Here is a 23,507-nt window from a genome sequence, read left to right on the forward strand (position 1 = left end):
ATGTCCCACCAAGACCCCCATCCTGTCTCCCTGTGCCCCCCCCAACCCAAGTCTGGGACCGCTGTCCCAGGCCCAGCAGCTGCCCCCGGTTCAGCATGACCCCCGTGCCCGGGCTGATGCATATCTCCTGGTTGCACCTAGACCACACCGTCGGAGGAGCCAGGCAGGCCCCAGATGCTGAACCCCCAGGCTCCATGTATGGATGGCTTCGAGGAGCCAGGAGAGCGGCAGCGGGCCCTCAGCGCAGTCAGTGTCCTCACCAGCGCCCTGGAAGGTCAGCTACCCCTGGTGTCCTTCAAACGCTCCCACTCCTGCCCTGGGCCCTCTCCCACTTAGTCTGGCCTGAGCCAAGCATCCCCCAGCTGCTGGGCTTGCGTCGGACATCCCCTCTGTGGGCCCAGACTTTCCAGTCTGTGTCACCTCTGCATCCTCAGGAGCCATGTCTGTATTTCTTCTGAACATCCCCACAGCTGTCCTGTCCTGTCCTGAGAGCTTCCCCGTCTCAGCCTGTCCTCTCCCAAGAATCCCCGTGCCTTCTTGGGACCATCGTGGCCCAGGCATGCCGACTCTAGTCTATTCCCAGCCATTCCATGTCCACCACAGGCTATTCCAGGCATCCCACATCTGTCCCGGCCAGTCCCACCTTAGGCAACCCCCAGCCGTTCCAGTCTGAACTTGGCACCAACCCCCCCATCTTGTTCCCTCCTGTCCCATATGTGTTCACGTCTTTTCTGGCCTGTTCCAGGCACCCGCCATCTGTCCTAACATGTCCCAAATGCCACGTCTGTTCTTCTTGTTTTGGGTGTCCTTAGATCCAAACTTGCCTGTCTCAGATGCTGTCTTGTCCTTTTCAGCTTGTCCTCTCTTGGGTGTCCCCATGTCTGTGTGAGACTGTTGTCTCAGGAGAACCCATATCTGTCATAATCTGTCTTGTCCCAGTTGTCCCCAAATCCATCCTGACCTCCTTTCCCTGTGGCCTTCTCCTATCCTATTTCCAGAGTAAAGGGCTGGGACATAAGCCACACCATCCCTTAGTTTTCCTTGTCCCTCTCACTGTGCCCCTGTCATGTAGTGGCCCTGCCATCTCCCCCAGCTAAGTCATACGTCTTCTGTGGAATACCAAATTATATGTGAGTCAGTCCACAAAAAAACAAACCAGCTCACTGGCTACCCCCTCCCCCAGAACTGGAAGAGTCTCGCCGCAAATGTCCACCATGCTGGGACCGCTTTGCCCAGCGCTACCTGATCTGGGAGTGCTGCCCGCTGTGGATGTCCATCAAGCAGAGAGTGAAGTTTATGGTCATGGACCCATTCGCTGACCTCACCATCACCATGTGCATCGTGCTTAACACGCTCTTCATGGCACTGGAGCACTACAACATGACAACTGAATTTGAGGAGATGCTGCAGGTTGGAAACCTGGTAAGGGCTGCCAGCAGCCGACACTCAAATGGGCATCCTGGTGTGAAGGGCTCTTGGCCAACTGGCACAGCCTTCATGGATAGTGAGGGGGGATTCAGAGCACAAAAGGATCATCCAACGGTGGAAGTCACCACGGAAAACGTCTTGGAACAAGAAGTGTCAGGATCAGGTTGGAAGGAGCTGAGAGATATAGCTGGGAGTGAGAGTTGGGGATAAAGAAGCCCAGATGCTAGAAAACAAAAGTGAGTTGAGAGTGAACTTCAAATGTGCAGGGACGGGAGACAGGGCAAATGAAGAGGAGAGTGTATGCAATAAGAGGCTGTTCTCTCAGGGGAAGGATGGATGGTCAGAGAATGGATGGATGGATGGACAGACGGATGGATGGATGGACAGACGGATGGATGGATGGACAGACGGATGGATGGATGGATAGTTGGGTGTAGTTGAGTCAATCAGACAGAGCCATATTTGAATTCTGACTCAGCTCTTACTAACTATGTGACCTCAAGCAAATTACTTAGTCTCAGTCATTGGCACAATAAGTATTTGTTTAATTTAATAAATGTAAAATTAGTATGACAGTATCAAGCTCATAGGAAGCTAATGAGAATTGAATAAGATAATGTGTATAATGTGCTTGGCTCAGAGTTTGATAAACAGTAAGCACTCACAATAAATGATAGATGTGGTCTGTGGTTATTATCACTGTTGCTGTTATTAAAGAGACTGCCCCTGGAAGTCAGAATGTCTGGGTTCTGATTCTGATTTTTTTTTAAAAGATTTTATTTATTCGACAGAGATAGAGACAGCCAGCGAGAGAGGGAACACAAGCAGGGGGAGTGGGAGAGGAAGAAGCAGGCTCATAGCAGAGGAGCCTGATGTGGGGCTCGATCCCACAACGCCGGGATCATGCCCTGAGCCGAAGGCAGACGCTTAACCGCTGTGCCACCCAGGCAACCCTGATTCTGATTTTTTTCCCCTTGAGATCAAATCAGGTCCCACCTCTTTATTCTAAAGATGGGAAACTGAGGCTCAAGAGGTGACATAATGGTGGCAGAGCTGGGCATGCGACTACTGTCTCCAAACTCTGAGAGACAGGGCCCTACTGGCTCTGCCCAGCTAAACACAGACAGCCATTCTCCAGCGGATCCCAGGTCAAGGCTGGCAGAGAGCCCAGTGGCCTCTGAAAGGAGCTTCCGGGATCATCACAGAGGTTGGGTAGAGGCGAAGGCCATTCAGTCCAAGCTTTCTCTTACTGCAAGCCAGCCTTATCTCAGTCCCAACGGCACAGGTGGCCCCCCAGACAGGCAGGTCTCCTACCCTGTGGAGTGTGAGGATTTTCTTCTGTATTACTTCCCGTATCTAAAACTCTACATAGTTATCACAGGGGCTATTCAGTTTTTTTCAAAACGTGAGTCCATTTTGCTATAATTCTGCTTTCTCTCCTTCTATATGCAAACAAAAGGGAAAGTTCTATTATAGTCTGTAGGTGTCTTATGGCACAATTATGCCCGCTTGTGTTGGGTGGTCTTCAGATGGTGGTTATGTAGGGTTGCAGTTGAATGTGGTTTTGTTGGAACGTGACCATTGGGTTGCACTGAGCCGCAAATCAAAGCGGTAAAGAGCACTGGTGGCTTCCCTGGATCATTGAGTTATGATTGAATTGAAGTGTTAAACTTGGGGTTCTGTTGTTAGTAAGAGGTCATGTCATTGGAGTATGGCTCTATTTTGTTTCATTTGGATAGCTTTATTGCTACTATGTAAGGTTTTGATTGTCTTGAAGTTAATATATTGTCAATGGTTTAAATGTTACATGTAAAGAAATAAAACCACAATAAGCATGGGAAAATAATCTCAGTATGGGAAAACCTTTCTAAGCATGTCATTAAAGACCAGTTCCATAAAAGAGAAGATCAATAGATTTGACTTTTAGCCCATCATCTCAAGAGCAAATGCAACTTCTGTTCCTAACGTTGTGGACCAAAAAACCTGAGAGGTCACCTAGTAGGAAACAATTAAAAATACAGCAAATATTCTTTGAAATGCATATCAAAGCTCATGAGAAAGTAGCAAAAATCCCTTAGTGCCAGAAACAAAGAGGGACTTAAAAACCATAGCAGTAAACACATGAAATGGTTCTGTAGTTGCCCTGGTGGGGGTTGGGAGCAGGTGATATTCCCGATTTGGGTAATCTGGGGACTTGGATTTTAGTGAACATGTAGAGACAAGACATGTCTTTAGACAGTGTGAGTAGGGGTCAGAACTGAGTAGCCCCATGAGAATATAACCCTACTTTCAGTAGAATGGTGAACCAGAAAAAACTCCTGGCACTGAAACTGGGAAATAATAAAGAAAGGAAGCTTGTCAGTCTCACCTAGGGCTGAAGAGGAGGGAAAAAGTAACCTCTGGAAGCTTATGACTATGAATTTGGCCTTATATAAAGTTATATATATGGAGTTCAAAGTTGTAGCTGAGCGTTTCTGGAAAGTATGCCTAAAAATTTAACAGATAAAGTGATCCTATGATATTTTGGGGCCCCTGCAAGAAGCAAGCACAAAACTTCACTGGAAAGACACACTCTTAACCCAGGCCAACTGTATTCTCCAGATTACAAAACACACAAGGAAATAGTCCACTATGAGGAAGAGTCAGCAGACAGACACACACACACACACACACACACACACAGATTCTTATCCTTTTCAGAATGTCACATAATATAACCGATGATAAAATAAGAAGGTTCATAATAACTAAAGACATAAAAGAAGGAATTAAACATTAAAGAGATACGACAGCTTTGGAAAAGAACCAAATCAAATGTCTGGAAATGGAAAATGTAGCCACTAGGATTAAAATCTCAATGTATAAATCAAATAGCATATTCATATAGCTTAGGGACAGAATTAAATTAATATAATTTTAGATCTAAGGAAGTTGCCCAGAATGTAGAGAGATGAAGAGACAGAAAATATGAAATCAAAGTTCAGAGACCTTGGGTCAGAATGAGAAGGTCAAGCACACAACTGATAGGAGTTCCAAAGGAAAAGATAGGAGAATGGGGGCAAAAGAATGTTCAAGAAAAGAATAGGTGAGAGTTGATCAAAGAAATGAACCCTTAGATTCAGGAATTACATTTCATCCTGCACAAGATAAATCAAATATCTAGACATGATGAACGTCAAAAGCAAAGACACGATCATACAGCAACCAAAACAAGAAAGATCGCCTACTAAGGAACAACAGTTAGATAGATGGCAACCTCCAAAATAGCTTCAACAAAATCCAGAAGACAGTGGAATACTCATTCCAAAGTTCTGGGAGGAAACAGTGGACACCCTAGAATTCTATGTCCATTGTCCTGACATTTACAAAAGATACTAAATACTGGGAATCTACCACACACAAATCATCTCTGAAACAGTAAGAAAAATTTGTACTTCAGAAAGAAGTAAAATGATTGCACACACACACACACACAGATTCTTAAATCAGGATTTGAGAAGAACCAGAAAGGAATCGTAAGAATGTGGGTAAAGCTAAGCAAGCTTTGACTGTAAACACAATAATAATGAGAATGGCTGATTGGAGGGTATAAAAAGTAGGAACTAAAACATCCCCCCACTTCCTGGGAAGCCACCATCAGCACTGCTCAGTGGCTCTCTGGCCCGGAGTCAGGGAAAGTGGGTCCCCACTCTCCCAGTCTCTGCCTGCCAGATCCCTGTGAGCCCATAAAACATGCAGAGTTGTTTGAAGGCAGCCCCTGCCTGGACCTGGCACTCGGCTCCCCTCATCAGTCACAAAAATGCTGCCCATGATAACAACAATGGCCCTCTGGTAGGGAGCATCGGCTTTGCAGCCATTAGCTCGAACTCTTAGTAACTTCCTATGGAGCCGTCCTTATCCCCATTTTACATAGGAGGACACTCGAGGCTCTGGGAGATGAGGAAACTGGCCCAAGATCCCAGAGTGACAGACCCAGCTTTGGAACCTGAGTCTGGCTGCCATTCTCTACATGTCTTAAACCATCCAGCTTTGATTACATGAACTTAGAAAGCCTGGGCTGATCCTTTGGAAGGAGGAGTCTGGCACCAAAATTTATGCACTTGTAAAGCAGTGTTTCGCAAGCTTAGTGCATATTAGGATCACCTAGGAAGTTCAAAACAACAACAATGACGACAACAACGACAACAGCAGCAACAACAACAATAATTCCTGGGCTGCACTCCAGTCCAATTTAACTAGAACCTCTGGAAGTAGGACCCAAGCATCTGAATTTTTAAAGCTCCCTAGGTGATTCCAAAGTGCACCACGTTTGAGAACGAGCGCTCAAAAATAGCACTTCTCAAACTGCTAAATCAGCTGGGAATCTAGTCAAAATGCAGGTTCTGCTCGAGCAGGTCAGGGGTCTTCAAGATTCTGCATCTCTAAAGAGCTTCCAGGTGATGCTGTTGCTTCTTCCCCAAGAGGCATTCCCCAAGAGCTTCTGCCGTCTTCTTCTGACTCCCAGTGCCAACTAACATCCGCTCTCTTACTGCCAAAAGAGACTTGCGCTTGGTCAAACTGAGGTGGGATCTCTCCCGAGCTCCCTTCCCAGAAATGAGTGTTAGCACTCATGGGTCTGGTGAACAGGCCTTCAGAACACACCTACCCTGGCACACTTGGGCAGGTGATGGGGGAGACCGGAGGGCCAGCAGGGGTGAGAAAAAGGCCACAGGGCCTTATCTGTCCCCAGGGATGGTCTGGCCCTCTGACCTCAGCCCTCACCCACAGAAGACACCAGTGACTCCTCACCACCCTCACAATAACGCGCTCAGCTCCAAGAAGGCCTCGTAAGCAGGCCCACCTTCCTGCCGGCCACGCCTTCCCAGGACATCCCCTCCTCCAGGAACTGTGCGCCCCTCGAGGCTGTTGGCACACTGCGGAGCTGTTGGAAATGGTCAAGCTGCGTGGCCCACCACACGATGGGCTCCTTGACCACGGCACTCTGCTGGCCCAGGTTGGGGGGCTCCAGGCTGTGTCAACAAATGGTGGGAAACCCAGCCTCTGCCTACCTCAGGAATGCTTCCAGGAGGCAGAGCGGGGTAGCTCTAAATCTTGAAGGACGACGGAGTTCATTTCCTGGTTCTCAAACGCACTAGCTACGTGATCCCAGACAAATTACTTAACCTCTCAGTGCCTCAGTTTCTTTCCCTGTAAAATGGGGACAATGATGCTTTCCTCATTGGGTTGCTGGACGGATTAAAAGGAACAACATATGCAGGGCATTCGAGCCCAGGACTGGCACGTGATCATGCCCTCTAGAAGTTGGGTGGCTGTTATTACAGAGGCAGGAGTTTCAGTGTGTGGACAAGATGGAGGAGGGACTGCATGGGCAGATGCCCTGAGACACGAGAACCATGAGTGTTTACGGAAATGCATGTTCTTGGCACATGTGGAGGGAGAGTGCTTCCTGTGGTGACATGGGCTGGAAGATGTCAGGCTGGGTTGTGTCACCCCCACCTCTACCCCCCTCCCCGCCCGCAGGTGCTTCCTAGAGCTATAAGTCTCTGCAGAGCCTGAGATAGGTCTGGCTGTTTCTGAGGGCCAGGCTGGCAGGTCATGGGTGCTAAGCCAAAGAAGGAGCTGGGGCATCAGGCAATGCATATCCCCAAGGGCCTGGGCCATGGCTGAGCAAGCACCCACTGAGAGCCAGGGTGCAGTCAGAGCTGACAGCCAGGAGGGGGACCATGCGGGAGCAAGAGTCAGAAAGCAGGCCACCCCTCCTGGCCCGAGGCCCTTCCCAGCCCAAACACTGGGAACCCCGGTCTCTCTGTTCCTCCCCAGGTCTTCACGGGGATCTTCACCGCAGAGATGACCTTCAAGATCATCGCTCTGGACCCCTACTACTACTTCCAGCAAGGCTGGAACATCTTCGACAGCATCATTGTCATCCTGAGCCTCATGGAGCTGGGCCTGTCCCGCATGGGCAACCTATCAGTGTTGCGCTCCTTCCGCCTGGTACCTGGCTGGGCCCGCTGCAGGGAGATGGGGTGGGGGCCTGGGGCACTGAGGCAGCCCCCTCTGAGGTCACCACTCAGTCACCCCTACTCTGATCCGTCATGCCTTTGCCCAACAGCTATTTTCTAGGTACCCCAGTGCTGGTGATGTGGGAGGTACAGAGGGGGGCAAGATGGGAGACAACCCTCTGGGGAAGCTATTGGGATGGCCATCCTGATGACTTGCAAAGCCCTTTATGTCTCACCATGCCCGCTTTAGCCCTCATAGTAACCCAGGAGAGGAGCTAGTATTACCACATACCCATTTCACAGATGAGGAGACTAAGACCCAAGTGAAATGAATTTCCCAAAAGCCACATGGCAAATAACAGGTGGAGCCTGGTCTGCTGACAGCTCTCCTGGGGTTCTGCCTGCTGGTTTCAGAGTTAGCATTTTGGAAACTCTAACGTACACACAAATCATCTGGGGATCTTGTTAAACCATACTGCCTAATTTAGTAGGTCTCAGGTGAGGCCGAAGCTGCTGGTCTGTGGACCACTCTTTGAGTGCAGAATGTCTGAGCAGTCCACACATGGAGCTGGAAGTAGATCAAGGAAGGCTTCCTGAAGGAAGTCTGGGCAATGTTGGTGGGTTCACTGGGGGCTTGAAAGGGAGGGTGGTAGGGGCAGTAGAGAAAGTCCAAGCTATAGGTTCTAATCCTGACTCCACTGCCATGAGCTCATGGACTCAGATAAGTTACTCCACCTTTAAGAGTTGGCTTCTTCATCTGTCAAAAGAGGTAATAATAGTGCCGGCCTCGTGTGGTTATTTGGAGCTCTGAATGAGGTGAGCCATCCTGAGCACAGGCCTGGCACAGCAGGTATTCAATAAAAGCTAAGCACCTGCCCACCCCTTTCTCCATGATAGAGGAGAGAAGGTTGGAGGCAATTGGGCAAATCAGAGATGGTTTGACCTGATGGAGATGAGCCTGAAAGAGGAAGGACATTCCATGCTGGAGAAATCGCCAGAAAAACTGGGAAGTTTCTGGAAGTGAGCCTGAGGCAGGGAGGAAGCTGGTATGGGGATGAAGAGCAAGGTGGAGTTGGGGAGATGAAACTGGAGATGCTGGCCTGACTCCCAGAGCCAAGCCCAGTGATGCTCCCCTCAGGCTGTAGAGAGAAAGAGCAGTGTGTGCTCTTGGAGAAACAGGTGTCCATGGGCCTCCTAGGTTTTCAGGCAGGAGCTAGTGGGGGTGAGGGTCTCCATGGGTGGTAGGAACTAGAGGCCCTCACAAGGACACCTCCTTCCCCAGCTGCGGGTCTTCAAGCTGGCCAAATCGTGGCCCACCCTGAACACCCTCATCAAGATCATCGGAAACTCAGTGGGGGCACTGGGGAACCTGACGCTGGTGCTGGCCATCATTGTGTTCATCTTCGCTGTGGTGGGCATGCAGCTCTTCGGCAAGAACTACTCAGAGCAGAGGTACCGCATCAGTGACTCAGGCCTGCTGCCCCGCTGGCACATGATGGACTTCTTCCATGCCTTCCTCATCATCTTCCGCATCCTCTGTGGGGAGTGGATCGAGACCATGTGGGACTGCATGGAGGTGTCTGGGCAATCACTGTGCCTGCTTGTCTTCTTGCTTGTTATGGTCATTGGCAACCTTGTGGTAAGTTGGCCAGTGGCTCCACATACACAACACACACACACACACACACACACTCACCCATCCAGTTATCCCTCTATCCATTCACTTAACTTCCTTCCATCCATTCCACAATTCACTCAGCCATCTATCAAACTACCCATCTATCCATCAATCTCTCATCACGCATCCATTTACCCATCCATCCACCTATTCATTACTGATCCTTCCATCTATCTACTCATCCATTCGTTCGTCCACCCACCTGTGCACCCATTTACTAATCCATCTGTGCACTTACCACCATTCCATCTCTTCACTTACCCACTTACTCGTCCATCTCTCTAATCTTCCATACATCTCCCTATCCAGCCACTGTTCTACTTATCAGTCACCCACCCACCAACTCACCCATCCGTCTACCTCTCCATCAATCTCTCTACTCAGTTACCAGTCTTCCTGTCTATTCACTCACTCGCTCACCCAGTCATCCATCCATCAACCCCCACTTACTCATTTTCATACCCATCCACCCATTCATTCACCTGTCCATTTACCTGTCCATCAACCACCCAACCGCCATCCCCTCTTCATTCATAAACACACACACACCCCCTACCTATTCATCCATCCATCACCCATCCATCTTTCCACCCATCCGTCTATCCACTCATCCATCACCCATATTTTTACTCTCTTATCTATCTCTCCACTCACTAATCCACCCCCACATCCGTCTGTCAACCCACAATCCATTCACTCATTCACCAGCCCTCTCCATCTACCCATTTATCTATCCAGCTTTCTACTTACTCACTCACTGACCCATCCATCCATTCCTATCACTCCTCATTTGCTCATTCATTCAATCACCCACCTAGGTACTGTTTATTCATTATATACTCATTTTATATCCATTAACTTATTTATTTACTCATCATTTACTGTCAATGATTTATCACATGGTTTTTCAATTCAGCTTGACAAACATTTACTGTGCCCCTATTGCATACAAAATATTGTGGCAGGTGCTGCTGGGCATACAGAGGTGAAAGTGACCCTGACATTGCTCACCAACGAGAGTGGGGAGGTGGAAAGTTCAAACAGGACTGAAATAACTCTCAAGCTGGTCAGAATGATCAGAGGCCTTCAGGAGGAGCCCTTGGGTGTTGATCCCCTCCAGCAGGGGAAATCAAGGAAGGCTTCCTAGAGGAGGGTTTGGAGCAGACCTGATTAGTGCTGCTAGAGTGGGAAGGGACAAAGGGAGCAAAGCACAGGTGCAGCAGATGGTGGTCCAGGTAAGGCAGGGCCCATGGGAGCTTGTATGTCACCCTGGATAGCTATGGTGAGAGTCCCTGCTACCCTGTCATGAGGGACCCAGGCATTGCTCCCATGGCCACCTGCGTGTCCTAGAACAGGTGCATCTTGCCTTGTATCTTTACAATGTGGGGAATTCTGCAGTTGAGAGAGATCAAAAATCCCAATGCCAGAGAAGGAGCTTTGGGAAGAGGCCAGGTTGAAGCAAGTGAGTGGTTCCAGAAGAAGTCAGTGTCCTCTGTGGACAGGGCGCTACCTGCCTGGGCACACAAGGGGTCCGCACATGCTCAGACAGCACACCTGCATGATCTGCCTCTAGGCTGGTGTGCAGCATAGACTTGCATCAACTCATAGAGGGCCTGTGGGTCGCTCAAGTACTGTGGGCTGCAGGTTCCAGGCAGAGCCCTTCCCCAAACCTCCCTGCTTCTCCTCCAATGTGCCATAATCATACAAGTGTAGGCCCAGGCCAAGTTGGGGTCAGGCTCCCTCCAGCCCCACTGGTAGGCCCCAGAGAGGTGGCAGGGCATCGGTGCACAGTGCCAATAGAACCCAGCTCTTGGGCTGCACCTCCCTCCATTCCTCCAGCTGGCCGCCTCTCAGGATGGAGCCTCACTCAGCCCTGGCCCAGCTCCAGGGGCCACCAGACTATGTAGTCCCAGGAGGATGTGAGTACGCCAGGCTCTCAGCCCAGGGCCAGGCCCACTGCCCTCATGTGCACAGCCCTGCAATTTTCTAGCGGATCTGCCTGGGGATGAGAAGATCAGAGGCTGCTGGAGGAGGGAAGCTAACGCAGCCCACGCAGCCCCCTCCCTGGTCGCCTCAGGAATTGGGCCGCTGCCGTGCGTGGGTGGGAGCAAGATTGCCATTGAAATGGGAAGTCATGATCAGGCAGGGGCTGGGGAGCAGCAGCGTGATTGACGGGGGAAGCACTGGAAGAAGCCAAACCTCGGAAGCAGGCAACAAGGAGGGGGTGCTGGTGTTCTTGTGGGGATAGACAGGGCTGCCCAGGCCCCCCCCCCCCGGCCCTACCCCCCAGCCTGGGTCCCAAATACCTGGAGGTGAGGCATGGGTGAGGGCAGAGGATCCAGGGTGGGCAACTGGGAGCAGAGGCAGGCCAGGCACAGGCCAGTATGGCAGAGGCCAGGGGCCGGATCGGAGGTCAGTGTAGACAGCAGCCCTGAATCACACCTTGTGCCCCACCCCCCGGGGATGACATTAAAAAGGCTGCCGGTGTCAAAAGTGACCATCTCCCCACATGGAATGCCAGATGCTGCTTCTTCACTTTACCATTCTGTCCTCCTGAATGTGTATTGCTTTTTAAACCAAAGGCATGTTTCTGACTCCTGGCGCTCCAGCCTTACCACTGCTTTCTTCAGAATTCTTGTCCCTAGCTCTCTGACAGGCGCGAGGCCCGTCGTAGGGGCTTGTGAGAAGCCAGAGAGGAGCCCAGAGTGGGTCTCCAGGGAGAACCGCACACCCACCTTCACACACCTCTGCCGTCGGGGCCCCCATTCGAGGGAGCTCCCTTCTGGGGCTGGCTGGCAGGAGGGGGCACCAGGCCCAAGGTGGGGAGGCAGTGTCTCGGGCCTGTCAGCCTGGTGATGCTCCGGAGCCACTCCGCCCCATGTGTGGGAACAAGCCCACTGTCATTTTCATTCACCCTCCACGAGGCTGGGCAGTGAACCCAAGGCCACGCTCTGGTCACTCAGCCAAAGGTCTCTTTCCTAACAAAAGCTAAAGCTTTCCACTTGCAGGATGGTTTAACAACGAGCAGTAGTCCAGAACCATGCAGAAAGAGATGGATTTTGCACACCTCCGTTACGGACTCTGAAGTCCCTAGCCCCTGCTAAATAATTTAAGTGAAGTACTGTCCTTCTGGCACCCTGCAGTGTCACCCCTCCCCCGACTCCATGCCCCGTTCCCTCCACCCCAGCTGCAGTTGTCTGGTCCAGTACCCAGCGCCCATCCAAGCACCCCTCACTGCCTAGACAGCCACCTCTCTGTGTCTTGACCCTGCAGTTAGTCCCAGATGCCCAAGGACTGCCTGTGCTGCTCTTTTCCTGCCCTTGCCCCTTCTCTGCTCCGTCCCCCACGTCGGTCACCTGGAAAGCAAAGTCAGACACAGGTGGAGGTGCCCCATAGCAGGATCCCTAGATTTTCAAGTGCTCAGATTCAACCCAGACTGTATCTGAGCCCTTGAGAAGAGGGACAAGAATTATCTTTCATTTTATAGCCAAATTCACTATATTCGAGAGAACCGTGAGGTTAGGATGAGGGCCCAGGGTTTGAGTCCAGAACCATTGGCCATCAGCAATCCTTAAAGTCCCCGGGCCTCAGTTTCCCCAAAATGGACCCAAGGCTAGCTGCTCCTAGTGTGGTGCTTGCCTTGACGAGCCCTATCCATTGCCTCCGCAGGTCCTGAACCTCTTCCTGGCTCTGCTGCTCAGCTCCTTCAGTGCAGACAACCTCACAGCCCCTGACGACGACGGGGAGATGAACAACCTCCAGCTGGCCCTGGCACGCATCCAGCGCGGCCTGCGCTTCCTCAAGCGGACCACCTGGGACTTCTGCTGTGGGCTCCTGCAGCGGCGGCCCCAGAAGCCGGCAGCCCTCGCCGCCCATGGCCAGCTGCCCAGCTGCATTGCCACCTCCAGCTCCCCACCACCCCCGGAGTCAGAGAAGGCGCCTCCGGCCCGCAAGGAGACACGGTTTGAGGAAGACAAGCAGCCAGGCCAGGGCACCCCCGGGGATACAGAGCCTGTGTGCGTGCCCATTGCAGTGGCTGAGTCAGACACGGATGACCAAGAGGAGGATGAGGAGAACAGCCTGGGCACAGAGGAAGAGTCCAGTAGGCAGGTGAGCACCCCCACCCACCACGTGTCGGCAGCACCTACTTGTACAGGGCTCGGGGCTGTGCTCGCCAGGGCTCCCAGCCTCGCTCAGAGCAGCTGCCCCTGCCAGACTGCCCCAGCAGCAGTAGGGTGGATGTAGATGACAGGCCACCCCCAAGAGGCAGCCTCACAGAGGGGTGCTGAGGCCAGCTGTCAGCCGTCTCTTCCCAGCCCAGCCCAGAAGAGACCTTGGAATGGGCTATGGTCCATCATTCCTCTGATGCTATCCATGAGCAGCTAATTGTACAGACAGGGAAACTGAGGCATGGCAAGAGAGAGCCTTGCTAGGAGTGCCTCACACGCCTATGACAGAGCCAGCACTCCCATCCCCACCCCCACATTGTCCCCCTCCAGGACTAGTAAGGTGGAATGTCTTGGTGAGGGAGGAGTGTAGTCTCCTGACCTCCTAACTGCCCTTTCCCCTCCTCCCTGGCCCAGGGCTCACTCTGAGATTTAAAAATAAGCATCCCTAAGATGGCAAGTGTCAGAGACAGCACTATCTTATCTCCCAACCTGTTATTTTTAACACTTAGTACCAGAGTCTGGACAAAAGAGACAGTGCCCCCCACCCCCTCCGCTTTCCTGTGGCCTGAGCCAGGCACAATGGCTTCTCCTTAAGTCTTTAGGTCAAACAGTGAGTGGTTCTCTGTCCGATTGGGCTCCTCCTGGCTGCTTGCTTTGGGCCTGCACTGGGGGGGTCTGCTGTGAGGAGCCACTGCTCCCCATGTGGGGAATTGAAACTGAGGCTCCAGGCTGGCTTCCACATCTTTCTGCCTCCCTGTGGTCCCAGAGGCCGGCTTCCACCCCTTCGCTCAGGCTGTAGGACAAGGGACAGTATAAGTCAGGGGAGGGCAGTATTGGCGTTGCCAGGACCACGGCTACCAGTTATCTCCAGGATGCTTCTTTTCCTTCTCCTCTCCTTCTCTTGAACCTGTTGACTCTGGCTCCCTGGGACTGGTGTGTGTGTGTGTGTGTGTGTGTGTGTGTGTGTGTGTGTGTGTGGAGGGCGGACATACATGCGGGGTGCCGTGGGAACTCACGCGGGAAGTCCATAAGTCCCTCCTAAGTGGAGCTGCCAGCATTTGGATTTGGAACGGGGCGTTGCAGCCCAGCCGCTCGCTTCCAGGGAGTGGGAGGAGGGGGAAATTTAAGCCAGGCTGACCAGGAGCCCTTTGCCTGGATCTATCAGGGGGCTCCCAGCGGCCCACTCCGGGCCCTCGAGGGAGAGATCTTCAGTGACATGAGGCCCCATGACGAGGGCAGGAGTCAGTGCTCCAGTTGCATAGGTGGGGCCCTGGAAACACTCCGGCTGGGGAGCTTACGGGCTGGGGGGGTCTCTTCAGCAGGAATCCCAGCCTGTTTCCGGCAGCCCAGAGGCCCTCCCAGAGCCCAGGGCCTGGAGCCAGGTGTCAGAGACTGCCTCCTCCGAGGCCAGTGTGGCTCAGGCAGACTGGCGGCAGCGGCGGAAAGTGGAGCCCCCGGCCCCAGGGTGCAGTGAGGTAACACACACCTTTGTCCCCAAAGCCGGTGGGGCGCTGCCACTTGGACTGAAGCTAGGCCATGAGAGGTCCTGGCACATGCCTGCATTTGCTGGTGGCAGCCATAGCCACGGTCACAGGCAGTGTGGGAGACTCATCAGCAGAGGGGCGCACGGGCCTGACAGGAGAGGGGTGGCATGGGGCCCAGAGCTTCTGGGAAATTCTGGAAGCAGCCAGCTCAGGCCCCTGATGCAGGACTAACCCCACCCCTCTGTGTGTTCACTCCTCACTCAGTTCCCGTGCTTTGGTCGTCTCTGTGAATTACCCCATCCTGGGGGACTTCGGGGCGGCCCTGAGAACAAGTTTTTGATGCGTTGGCCACCAGCTGCTTCTCTCCCGGACTAAGGCAGAGGCTAAAAACGGGAGGCCTACTGGAGAGTTTTGTTCTGGCCACAGAAGGGTTTTAATTTGAATTCACTACCAGCATTTAAAACCTGGTAGCTTTTATGTAAAAAACAAAACAAAAAAAAATCTGCATTTCTGAAATGCAGAAAAAAGTGGGTAAAAATGAAAAAAAAATTGCAAGCAGAACCACCCTGCCGAGACGAGTGATGACCGCCTCCTTGACACTGGCTGGAGCTCTCTGGGTTGCCTCAGACCCCACTTGCCTAACTTCACTCCACTACCTGCAAGCATTCCACCCCTGACAGCATTTGAGTCCACAGCCCCTGAGCTAAAGGACTGCGGCACTGCTGACTGCACCCCCCACCCCGCACACCCACCTCCACTCACGCCAGCACCGCGGAAGGTAGAGGGCAGGTGTTCGGAGACAGTGCCGCCTGACCCTGGCCCTCGGTCCAGCAGTTGTGACTTGCTCCAACGGAACATTGTACCTTTTGCCTTGTCCCTTTCATGGGATGGGCTCATGGGAGGCTTTTCGATCATGGTCAGCTTTGGAGCACAGGCACTTACTGGAATCTTCATCCTGACGGTGCAGGTCACACTTTTCCCCTGGAGGGTCTGACGCACAGAGGCATGTGGGAACAGGAAGATGCAGGACGGGCACAAAGTCCCGGAGAGGGGAGGCTCTCCTACTGGAATGATGACACTTCTTCCTCTCCTCCAATCAGTTCATGGTGGGACCTATCAAAAGGAGAGAGAGGTGGGCTGGGTCTTCCTGGAGAAGGACCCCTCATCTCGCTGGGATCCTGAGAACTCATCTCCCACCCAATGCCCCGGGTGCTTTATGCAACTCCAGTGTCTGAAAAGCCAGGTAGCATGGAGACCTCCTCTGGCTTGTGCCTTTCCCCGCTCAGCTGCCCAGTGAAGCTGGGGGCAGAAGGATGAAGCCCTCTCAAAGCCACGGGGACACCAGAAGGGCCAAGGCTCCACCCTGTACCCAGGAGCCCTCTTGACTTTCCCACCAGTGTCTAGCCCTTCCCCATCACAAACACCAAAACTAAAGAGTACTTTGAGAAAGCAGCGGAGTGAGTCATGGAAGGAAGGGGAAAGAAGACAGCTTCAGGAGCAGAGGCAGGCCGGGACTCCAACCAGCTCATCTTTAAGTGGAGCCTGAGGCTGAGTGGCCTGGGCGGGCCCGCTCAGCAGGCGGCATAGACGGGATCCGAGGCTACCGAAGGTTTCCCTTCCTTCTCAGGATCCCTCGGCCCTTCCATGCCTGTCTGTAGAGCGGGATTCTAGCAGCAGAGCCTGAGCAAAGGATTTCCTGTGCAAAGGATTTCCTGAGGGAGTGCCCTCAGAGAAGCTGACAGGGGAGAGCGAGAAGCAGGAGAGGCCAACAAAGCTTCGAAAGGCCAGGTCCTGGATTCAGGCCTCAGCCTGGTCCAGTGGGGAGCCCTGGAGCATGGGCTGTATGTGGATTGCCCCCCGCCCAGGCGAGGGGCTGGCCTATGTCTTCCCACATCAGTGCAACACTGGGTGTCAGCCACCCCCGGCTTGGGGTGTAACACCCAGACCATTACCAGGCCTGGCCGCCCCTGGCTACAGACAGGGTTCTGGAGAAGGGGCCAGCTCAGGAGCCAGCGTTCACGGTGCTGTGGGGCCCAACAGTGGGAACTGGGCTGAGCACCGACAGTGACCACTACCACTACTGCGCCCCCTGACGCCAGCACCCACACGTGCCCCGCACAGATACTCATAACACCGCATGCACACACCTCTCTGTAATCAGATTATGCAAGGGGGGGGTGGCATAACCCTGCATGGCCAGGCAGGGAAGTCTCTAGTACCTTGTTGCTTTGACTCCAAACCCTGCCCATCACACTAGCACTCATGAATTGGGTGAGAAGCGTCGGCTGGGTGGCTGGCCTCTGCTCTGCACATCTGACCTCACACCTGTATGTGCCTGTGGTCCTGGTTCTGACTCTGTTCTCGGTGTGGCATGCCTGTCTTCCCTGCGTGTGCCAAGCTGCTACCATGTATCCTTGTCCAAGTGTGTGTCTGTGTTGCGCCCATGTCTGTCTGTTCCCAGCTGGACGCATTCCCCATTCCCAGTGTTTTCCCTTTCCTCCTGCCCCTGACCCTAGACCCAGAGCCGCAGACTCAGGAGCCCCTGAGGTCCAGCCTCAGTTCAACCCGGGGCAGGTTCCCACCCACCCACCCTGGGCTTCAGATTTCCAGGTCATGCAGTGGAAAGTAGTCTGGGCACCTCCCCTCAGGGAGCCCCTGGCTGCCCCAGACTCGGGGCTTGAGGCTGGAGGCTCCTACATGGTCCTCACCCAGCCCACCCCACCCGCCCTGCCCACAGACTCACGAGGACAGCTACTCGGAGGGGAGCACAGCAGACATGACCAACACTGCTGACCTCCTGGAGCAGATCCCTGACCTGGGAGAGGATGTCAAGGATCCAGAGGACTGCTTCACTGAAGGTACTGCCCCGAGTGGCCCTTTGTCCGAGCCTCCGCCCCACCCAGAGCAGCAGGAGAATGAGCAGCTACTTGGGGCCCAGGGCCACATTGCACCCCACCCTGACCCCGATGCTTGCCCTCCCTCCCCAGGCCTCATGACCCTGGGGGCCCCTCCTTCTACCCAGGACCTGAGGACACCCTGCCCATGGAGTGCTGGCCGGGCAGTGGTGGGTCCTCCTCACAGAAGACCCGGCACTCTGCGTTGGTAGGGCCATCGCACAAGTCTATGTCCCTAGCAGCAGGGACCCCAACCTCTTCCTCTGTGTCCCTGGCACGGTGCCTGGCCTATCGTAGGCCTTCTGTAAATACTCACGGTGTGACATGTGCCCATGGTGGCCATCGGCATCTGTCGCTTTTATGAATTGGTTGTGGATATTCGGAAGACAGCTGAGGATAAAATGAGAGTTTGCCCTCCACGTGGCATTGCATTTGGGGCTATCAGTGAGGCCTTTGCCCTTCCCAAGGCTCAAAAACTGCAAAGATGGAGAAGACCCAGGGACAGAGTACCCCAGGAATTCTGGAATATTCCCCCAGGGGGAGAGTTTCCCAGATGAGCAGAGGGGAAACTGGAGCCCAGCCCAGCCGCAGCCTTCCCCCTGCTCATATCTGCCAGGCCCTTTACTCGCTCATCGGATGCCTAGTCCATCCGGCCTTTCTCTGGAGTTCCTGCTGAGCGTGGGCCTCTGAGGACAGCACCATGGTGCTCCCTGCTGTCCCATCACACCTGCCCACCGTGTCACCCTGTTCATTACTCCCCATCATAACCTCTTTCTCTCGGTCACCGCTTCCACCATCCAACCTTTTGCCATCAGATGTGGGCATTTGCAGGCCCTGGACTGGGCCTGACCCCTCCCCCCTCATAGGCTGTGTCCGGCGCTGTCCTTGCTGCACTGTGGACACCACGCAGGGCCCAGGGAAGGTCTGGTGGCGACTGCGCAAGACCTGCTACCGCATCGTAGAGCACAGCTGGTTCGAGACGTTCATCATCTTCATGATCCTGCTCAGCAGTGGAGCGCTGGTACCCTCCTGGGGATGCAGGGCTGGGCGGGGAGGGAGGGAGAGGGGGTGGGAGGGCAGGGGAGTCTCCAGCTGAGAGCCAGGCCAGGAACTGGGGCAGAGCCTCTGCTGCAGATGTGCGTCCCCGGCCCCCAGAACGGGAGTCAGCTCACAAACTCTCAGCACCACAGCGTGTACAGAAGTCAGAGCAAGAAGGCCTTACAGAGGTCATCTGTCCAGACCCCGGTGTCCCAGCAAAGGGGGAATGATTTGCCCCATTGCACAGTGTAGACACGGCACAGGTCACATGTCACCAGCTCTGGTGGCACGCCCACCTGCAACCTCTCCGTTAGGCCATGTCAGTGCAGTTAACAATGCTGCCTGCGATTCCGCTGGTAGCTCCACTTATTCCGGGTGTTCCCAGGCTAGAGGCCGTGTGATGTAGTTCACACATTGTCACATTCGACCCCAACAACAACCCTTTGTAGAAACATTATGTAACCTGCCTAAGGTCCCACCACTCACAAGCAGCAGATGTGGCATTTGAACCCGGGTAGTCAGATTCCAGAGTCCTTTGTTTTGACCTTCCATTTGTTCAACAGGTCTCTTCTAAGCTCTCCTTGTATCTAGTCCTGTGAGCCATGGGGAGCAACAGGAGGAGGACACCCCAGCCCTGGCCTCAGTGGCTCAGCGTCTAGTTGGGGAAACCAGATTCAGTAGGTTTGACATAGTCAGAGATCAGCTCAAGAGAGAACATTGAGTAAGAGTGGAGTAAGTGACTGGGAAGTCAGGGGAACTGGAGCAATCAGGAAGACTCCCTGGAGACAGCAGGTGAAGCTGGGCTGTGGAGGACAAGGAGGTTTGCTGAGACCAGGAGGAGCAGGGAGACCTCCAGGAATGTCCCATGTGGCTCCCAAGCACCCTCTTCTGATCTCTCGGAGTCCTTTTGGGAGGAGATGGGACAGCCCTGGAGAGGGTTCTAGAAGATGCTGGTGAACAGGGAGATGGGCTGTCAAGAAGGCAGAGGAGATAATCATTTTCCTGACCTGGGGGAACAAGCCCTTGATATCTTTGGAGAGGTGAGAATGCCATGTTTGAGCAACTAGCAGGGAATGCTTTGAACTCCAGAGCAAATGAGAAGGGCACTTTGACCCAAGGCTATGTGCCTCCCCTCTGTGCTGCCTCCTGGGGTCAGGCCATAGGGAGGCACTGTGGCTGTCACCCCTAAATCTCTGGGCCTGCCATCCCATTCTGTACTGCCCTCCCCTGTTCCAGAGTGGGCCTGGAGCCATGACTTACAGGCCGCATGCTGTTTTACCACTGGCAGCTAGAGCCAGATCTCTGTAGGCTTCAGAGAAGGATGATTTGACAATATGTTAACGAGTTTTGTTTTTAAACAGCCACAAACAAGGGCAGCCAGAGCCATGTAGTCTGGGCTGTGGAAGAAAAACTCCGCCTGGCATAAGTGAGGAGGAGTTTTGGCAAGCAAATGGTGACTCTAATCAGGGTAGACAGCCAAGCATGGCTTAAAAAAAAACCACGTCGATGATATATTGAGAAAAAGAAGTCTGAGTGTGTTATTTAAAGTTATAAACTTGTTTAACAGAAAGCAAACTATATATCCCTTCCAAATTGTCGAAGAGAATTTTCTTTTAAAGAAAACAGAACGCTAACACCAGAAGATAGGAGGAAAAGGAAGGAACAAGGAAACATTAAACCAGGAAACAGAAAATAATGTGGCAGAAGCAAAAGCAAATATGTTTTAATAATAATGGTAACTGGATAAAATTCATCTTTTAAAAGGAAAGGACTCTGAATGGATTAAACAAAACAAAACAAAAAAAAAACACCTCACCTATGCCCTCAAATGACAAACCAAAACACTGTCACTCAGAAACATTAAAAGTAAAATAATAAGATATAGCAGGCAAATGTAATCGCAACAAAAAAGAGTGTTTTTGTTTGTTAATATTAAACAAGGTTGAATTCAGGGTAAAAAGTGTGAGAAAACAAAGTGGGTCCAAGCTATAATAAAAATAAAGCTTTTGGAGTGCCTGGGTAGCTCCGTGGATTCAATGTCTGCCTTCAGCTCAGGTCATGATCCCAGGGTCCTGCAATCAAGCCCCACATCTGGCTCTCTGCTCAGCAGGGAGTCTACTTCTCCCTCTCACTTTCCCTCTGTGCTCACACTCTCTCTCTCTCTCAAATATATAACTTTTAAAAATAAAACTATTATGAATATGTTTTTGCTTAGGATTGCATAGCACTTATATTAAACGAAAACTATCAGGAAAAAAAAAACAAGAAAAAAAATGGCAATGATGCAATACTACAGGGAGATTTTACCACACTTCTATTAGTTCCTGACAAATCACATAGAAAGAACAAGACTATGAAAGATCTAAAATATATATATATAGTTGGGGCGCCTGGGTGGCACAGCGGTTAAGCGTCTGCCTTCGGCTCAGGGAGTGATCCCGGCGTTATGGGATCGAGCCCCACATCAGGCTCCTCCGCTATGAGCCTGCTTCTTCCTCTCCCACTCCCCCTGCTTGTGTTCCCTCTCTCGTTGGCTGTCTCTATCTCTGTCAAATAAATAAATAAAATATTTTAAAAAAATAAAATAAAATAAAATATATATATAGCTAACAAATTTGATCTAGCCTATTAATAATAAAAACAATAACATTTAAACAGCACCCTGTTGTAAGCATTTTACAAAGATTAATTCATTTGATTCTCACAATAACCCTAAGAGATAAATACTGTTATTAAGCCTATTTTACAGATAAAGAAACTGCAAGATATAGCAAAAATGGAAAGATTAAAAACCAACAACAAAAACAATCTTTGCAAGTGTGAAAGTCATTCTTAAACTGGAACAAACAGAAAATAGTTTGGTGGTAGGTTCATGGGTGCTCATTATATTAATAAGCAAGCAAAAAAATAAAATACAAAGGCTACTTGTGGACCAAAGATGAAAGCGTGTTGTAAGTTAAAGATTATGATTCAACCAATTCTGTCCACTTGAGATCTAGAAAAATAAAAGAAAAATAGAGGTAGAGAAAAAAAACTGGCTGGGGGGATAAAAAAAAGCTAGAAAATAATAATATTGAGAATACTGCTTATAGGATGCAGCCAAAGCTGTAATAAGAGGAAAACAGACAGGGGTGTCTAGGTGGCTTAGTCAGTTAAGCATCCCACTCTTGATCTCAGCTCAATTCTTGATCTCAGGGTCGGGAAGTCAAGTCCCATGTTGGTTTCCACACTGGACATGGGGCCTACTTAAAAAAAAAAAAAGAGGAAAACTCATTGACTTAAACACTTTTATTATTAAATAGAAAAAATGTAAATTAATTAGTTATTATTTAACTCAAGAAATTACAAATGTAGCAACAAAATATTCTTAAGGACAACAAGAAAATAATTAACAAAATTTAAAAAACAGATTAATGAATTAAAAATAAATAATAAAACTGCAATGAAATTCCAAAGCTGATTCTTGAAAAATTGAAACAATAAAATAGACAAACCAGTAGCTAATCTGATCTCTCACATCTCCAGGGATGGGTTCTTTTGCATTCCCAAGAAAGAAAATAATTCCAATCCTGTTCAAAATGTTCTAGTGTATGAAGAAAGATGGAAAGTCTACACATCCTTTTTATGCAAGCTAAATAATGCTGATTTTTAAAACCTCAAGTATACCAACAGGAAAACTAAGATTAGTTTTCATACTCCATACTTATGAAGTGTTGCAAAAATCCTGAAATGCATGCAAATAAGAACCAGCAACATGTTTTAAAAATTAAATAAGTCATATTCAGGCATATTCTAAAATGGCAGAATGGTGCCATACTAGGAAATCAACATATATGAATAGGACAGAGATGAAAAAACATAACAGTTATCTCAATGAATGCCTGATTTTTAAAACGCTGATAAGAACAGAAATAAAATATATTTCCTTAATTTAGTGAAAAATTTATTCTCAAATTTAACTTCCAGTATCATCATTAGCAGTAAAGCACTTGAAATATTTTTATGAAAGGAGTAACAGTTATCTCAATGAATGCCTGATTTTTAAAACGCTGATAAGAACAGAAATAAAATATATTTCCTTAATTTAGTGAAAAATTTATTCTCAAATTAACTTCCAGTATCATCATTAGCAGTAAAGCACTTGAAATATTTTTATGAAAGGAGTAACAGTTATCTCAATGAATGCCTGATTTTTAAAACGCTGATAAGAACAGAAATAAAATATATTTCCTTAATTTAGTGAAAAATTTATTCTCAAATTAACTTCCAGTATCATCATTAGCAGTAAAGCACTTGAAATATTTTTATGAAAGGAGTAACAGTTATCTCAATGAATGCCTGATTTTTAAAACGCTGATAAGAACAGAAATAAAATATATTTCCTTAATTTAGTGAAAAATTTATTCTCAAATTAACTTCCAGTATCATCATTAGCAGTAAAGCACTTGAAATATTTTTATGAAAGGAGTAACAGTTATCTCAATGAATGCCTGATTTTTAAAACGCTGATAAGAACAGAAATAAAATATATTTCCTTAATTTAGTGAAAAATTTATTCTCAAATTAACTTCCAGTATCATCATTAGCAGTAAAGCACTTGAAATATTTTCATGAAAGGAGTAAGAAAAGGATGATTTAACTACTTTTTAGCTGTTGTTCCATTATTGAATAATAACCTTGAAGTACTAGCCAATGCAATTAATCAAGAAAAGTAAACATATAAAATAAAAATTGGAAAATAAAAGAATTGAAGTTAATACAGTCAAGTATAAAATCAGTTAAAATAATAGAAATAAATAGAACTGTAGCATTAC

General features: G+C 50.2%; 1 protein-coding gene across 3 annotated transcripts in view; it reads left to right on the forward strand.

Annotated features, from left to right (window-relative positions):
* Positions 1-23,507, forward strand: part of SCN5A (sodium voltage-gated channel alpha subunit 5) — a 93,320-nt gene that overhangs the window by 48,359 nt on the left and 21,454 nt on the right. For 2 of the 3 annotated variants that reach the window (XM_034662225.1, XM_034662224.1), the window contains exons 13-20: positions 142-274; positions 1,184-1,422; positions 7,249-7,422; positions 8,713-9,069; positions 12,778-13,218; positions 14,597-14,752; positions 17,499-17,619; positions 18,522-18,676. In XM_034662225.1, coding sequence (XP_034518116.1) covers positions 142-274; positions 1,184-1,422; positions 7,249-7,422; positions 8,713-9,069; positions 12,778-13,218; positions 14,597-14,752; positions 17,499-17,619; positions 18,522-18,676 — 1,776 coding nt within the window. The remainder of the gene's footprint in view (positions 1-141; positions 275-1,183; positions 1,423-7,248; positions 7,423-8,712; positions 9,070-12,777; positions 13,219-14,596; positions 14,753-17,498; positions 17,620-18,521; positions 18,677-23,507) is intronic. The other variant, XM_034662226.1, reaches the window with a different exon arrangement.

This window comes from Ailuropoda melanoleuca, chromosome 6 (genome assembly GCF_002007445.2).
Source record: "Ailuropoda melanoleuca isolate Jingjing chromosome 6, ASM200744v2, whole genome shotgun sequence".
NCBI classification, from domain to species: Eukaryota; Metazoa; Chordata; class Mammalia; order Carnivora; family Ursidae; genus Ailuropoda; species Ailuropoda melanoleuca.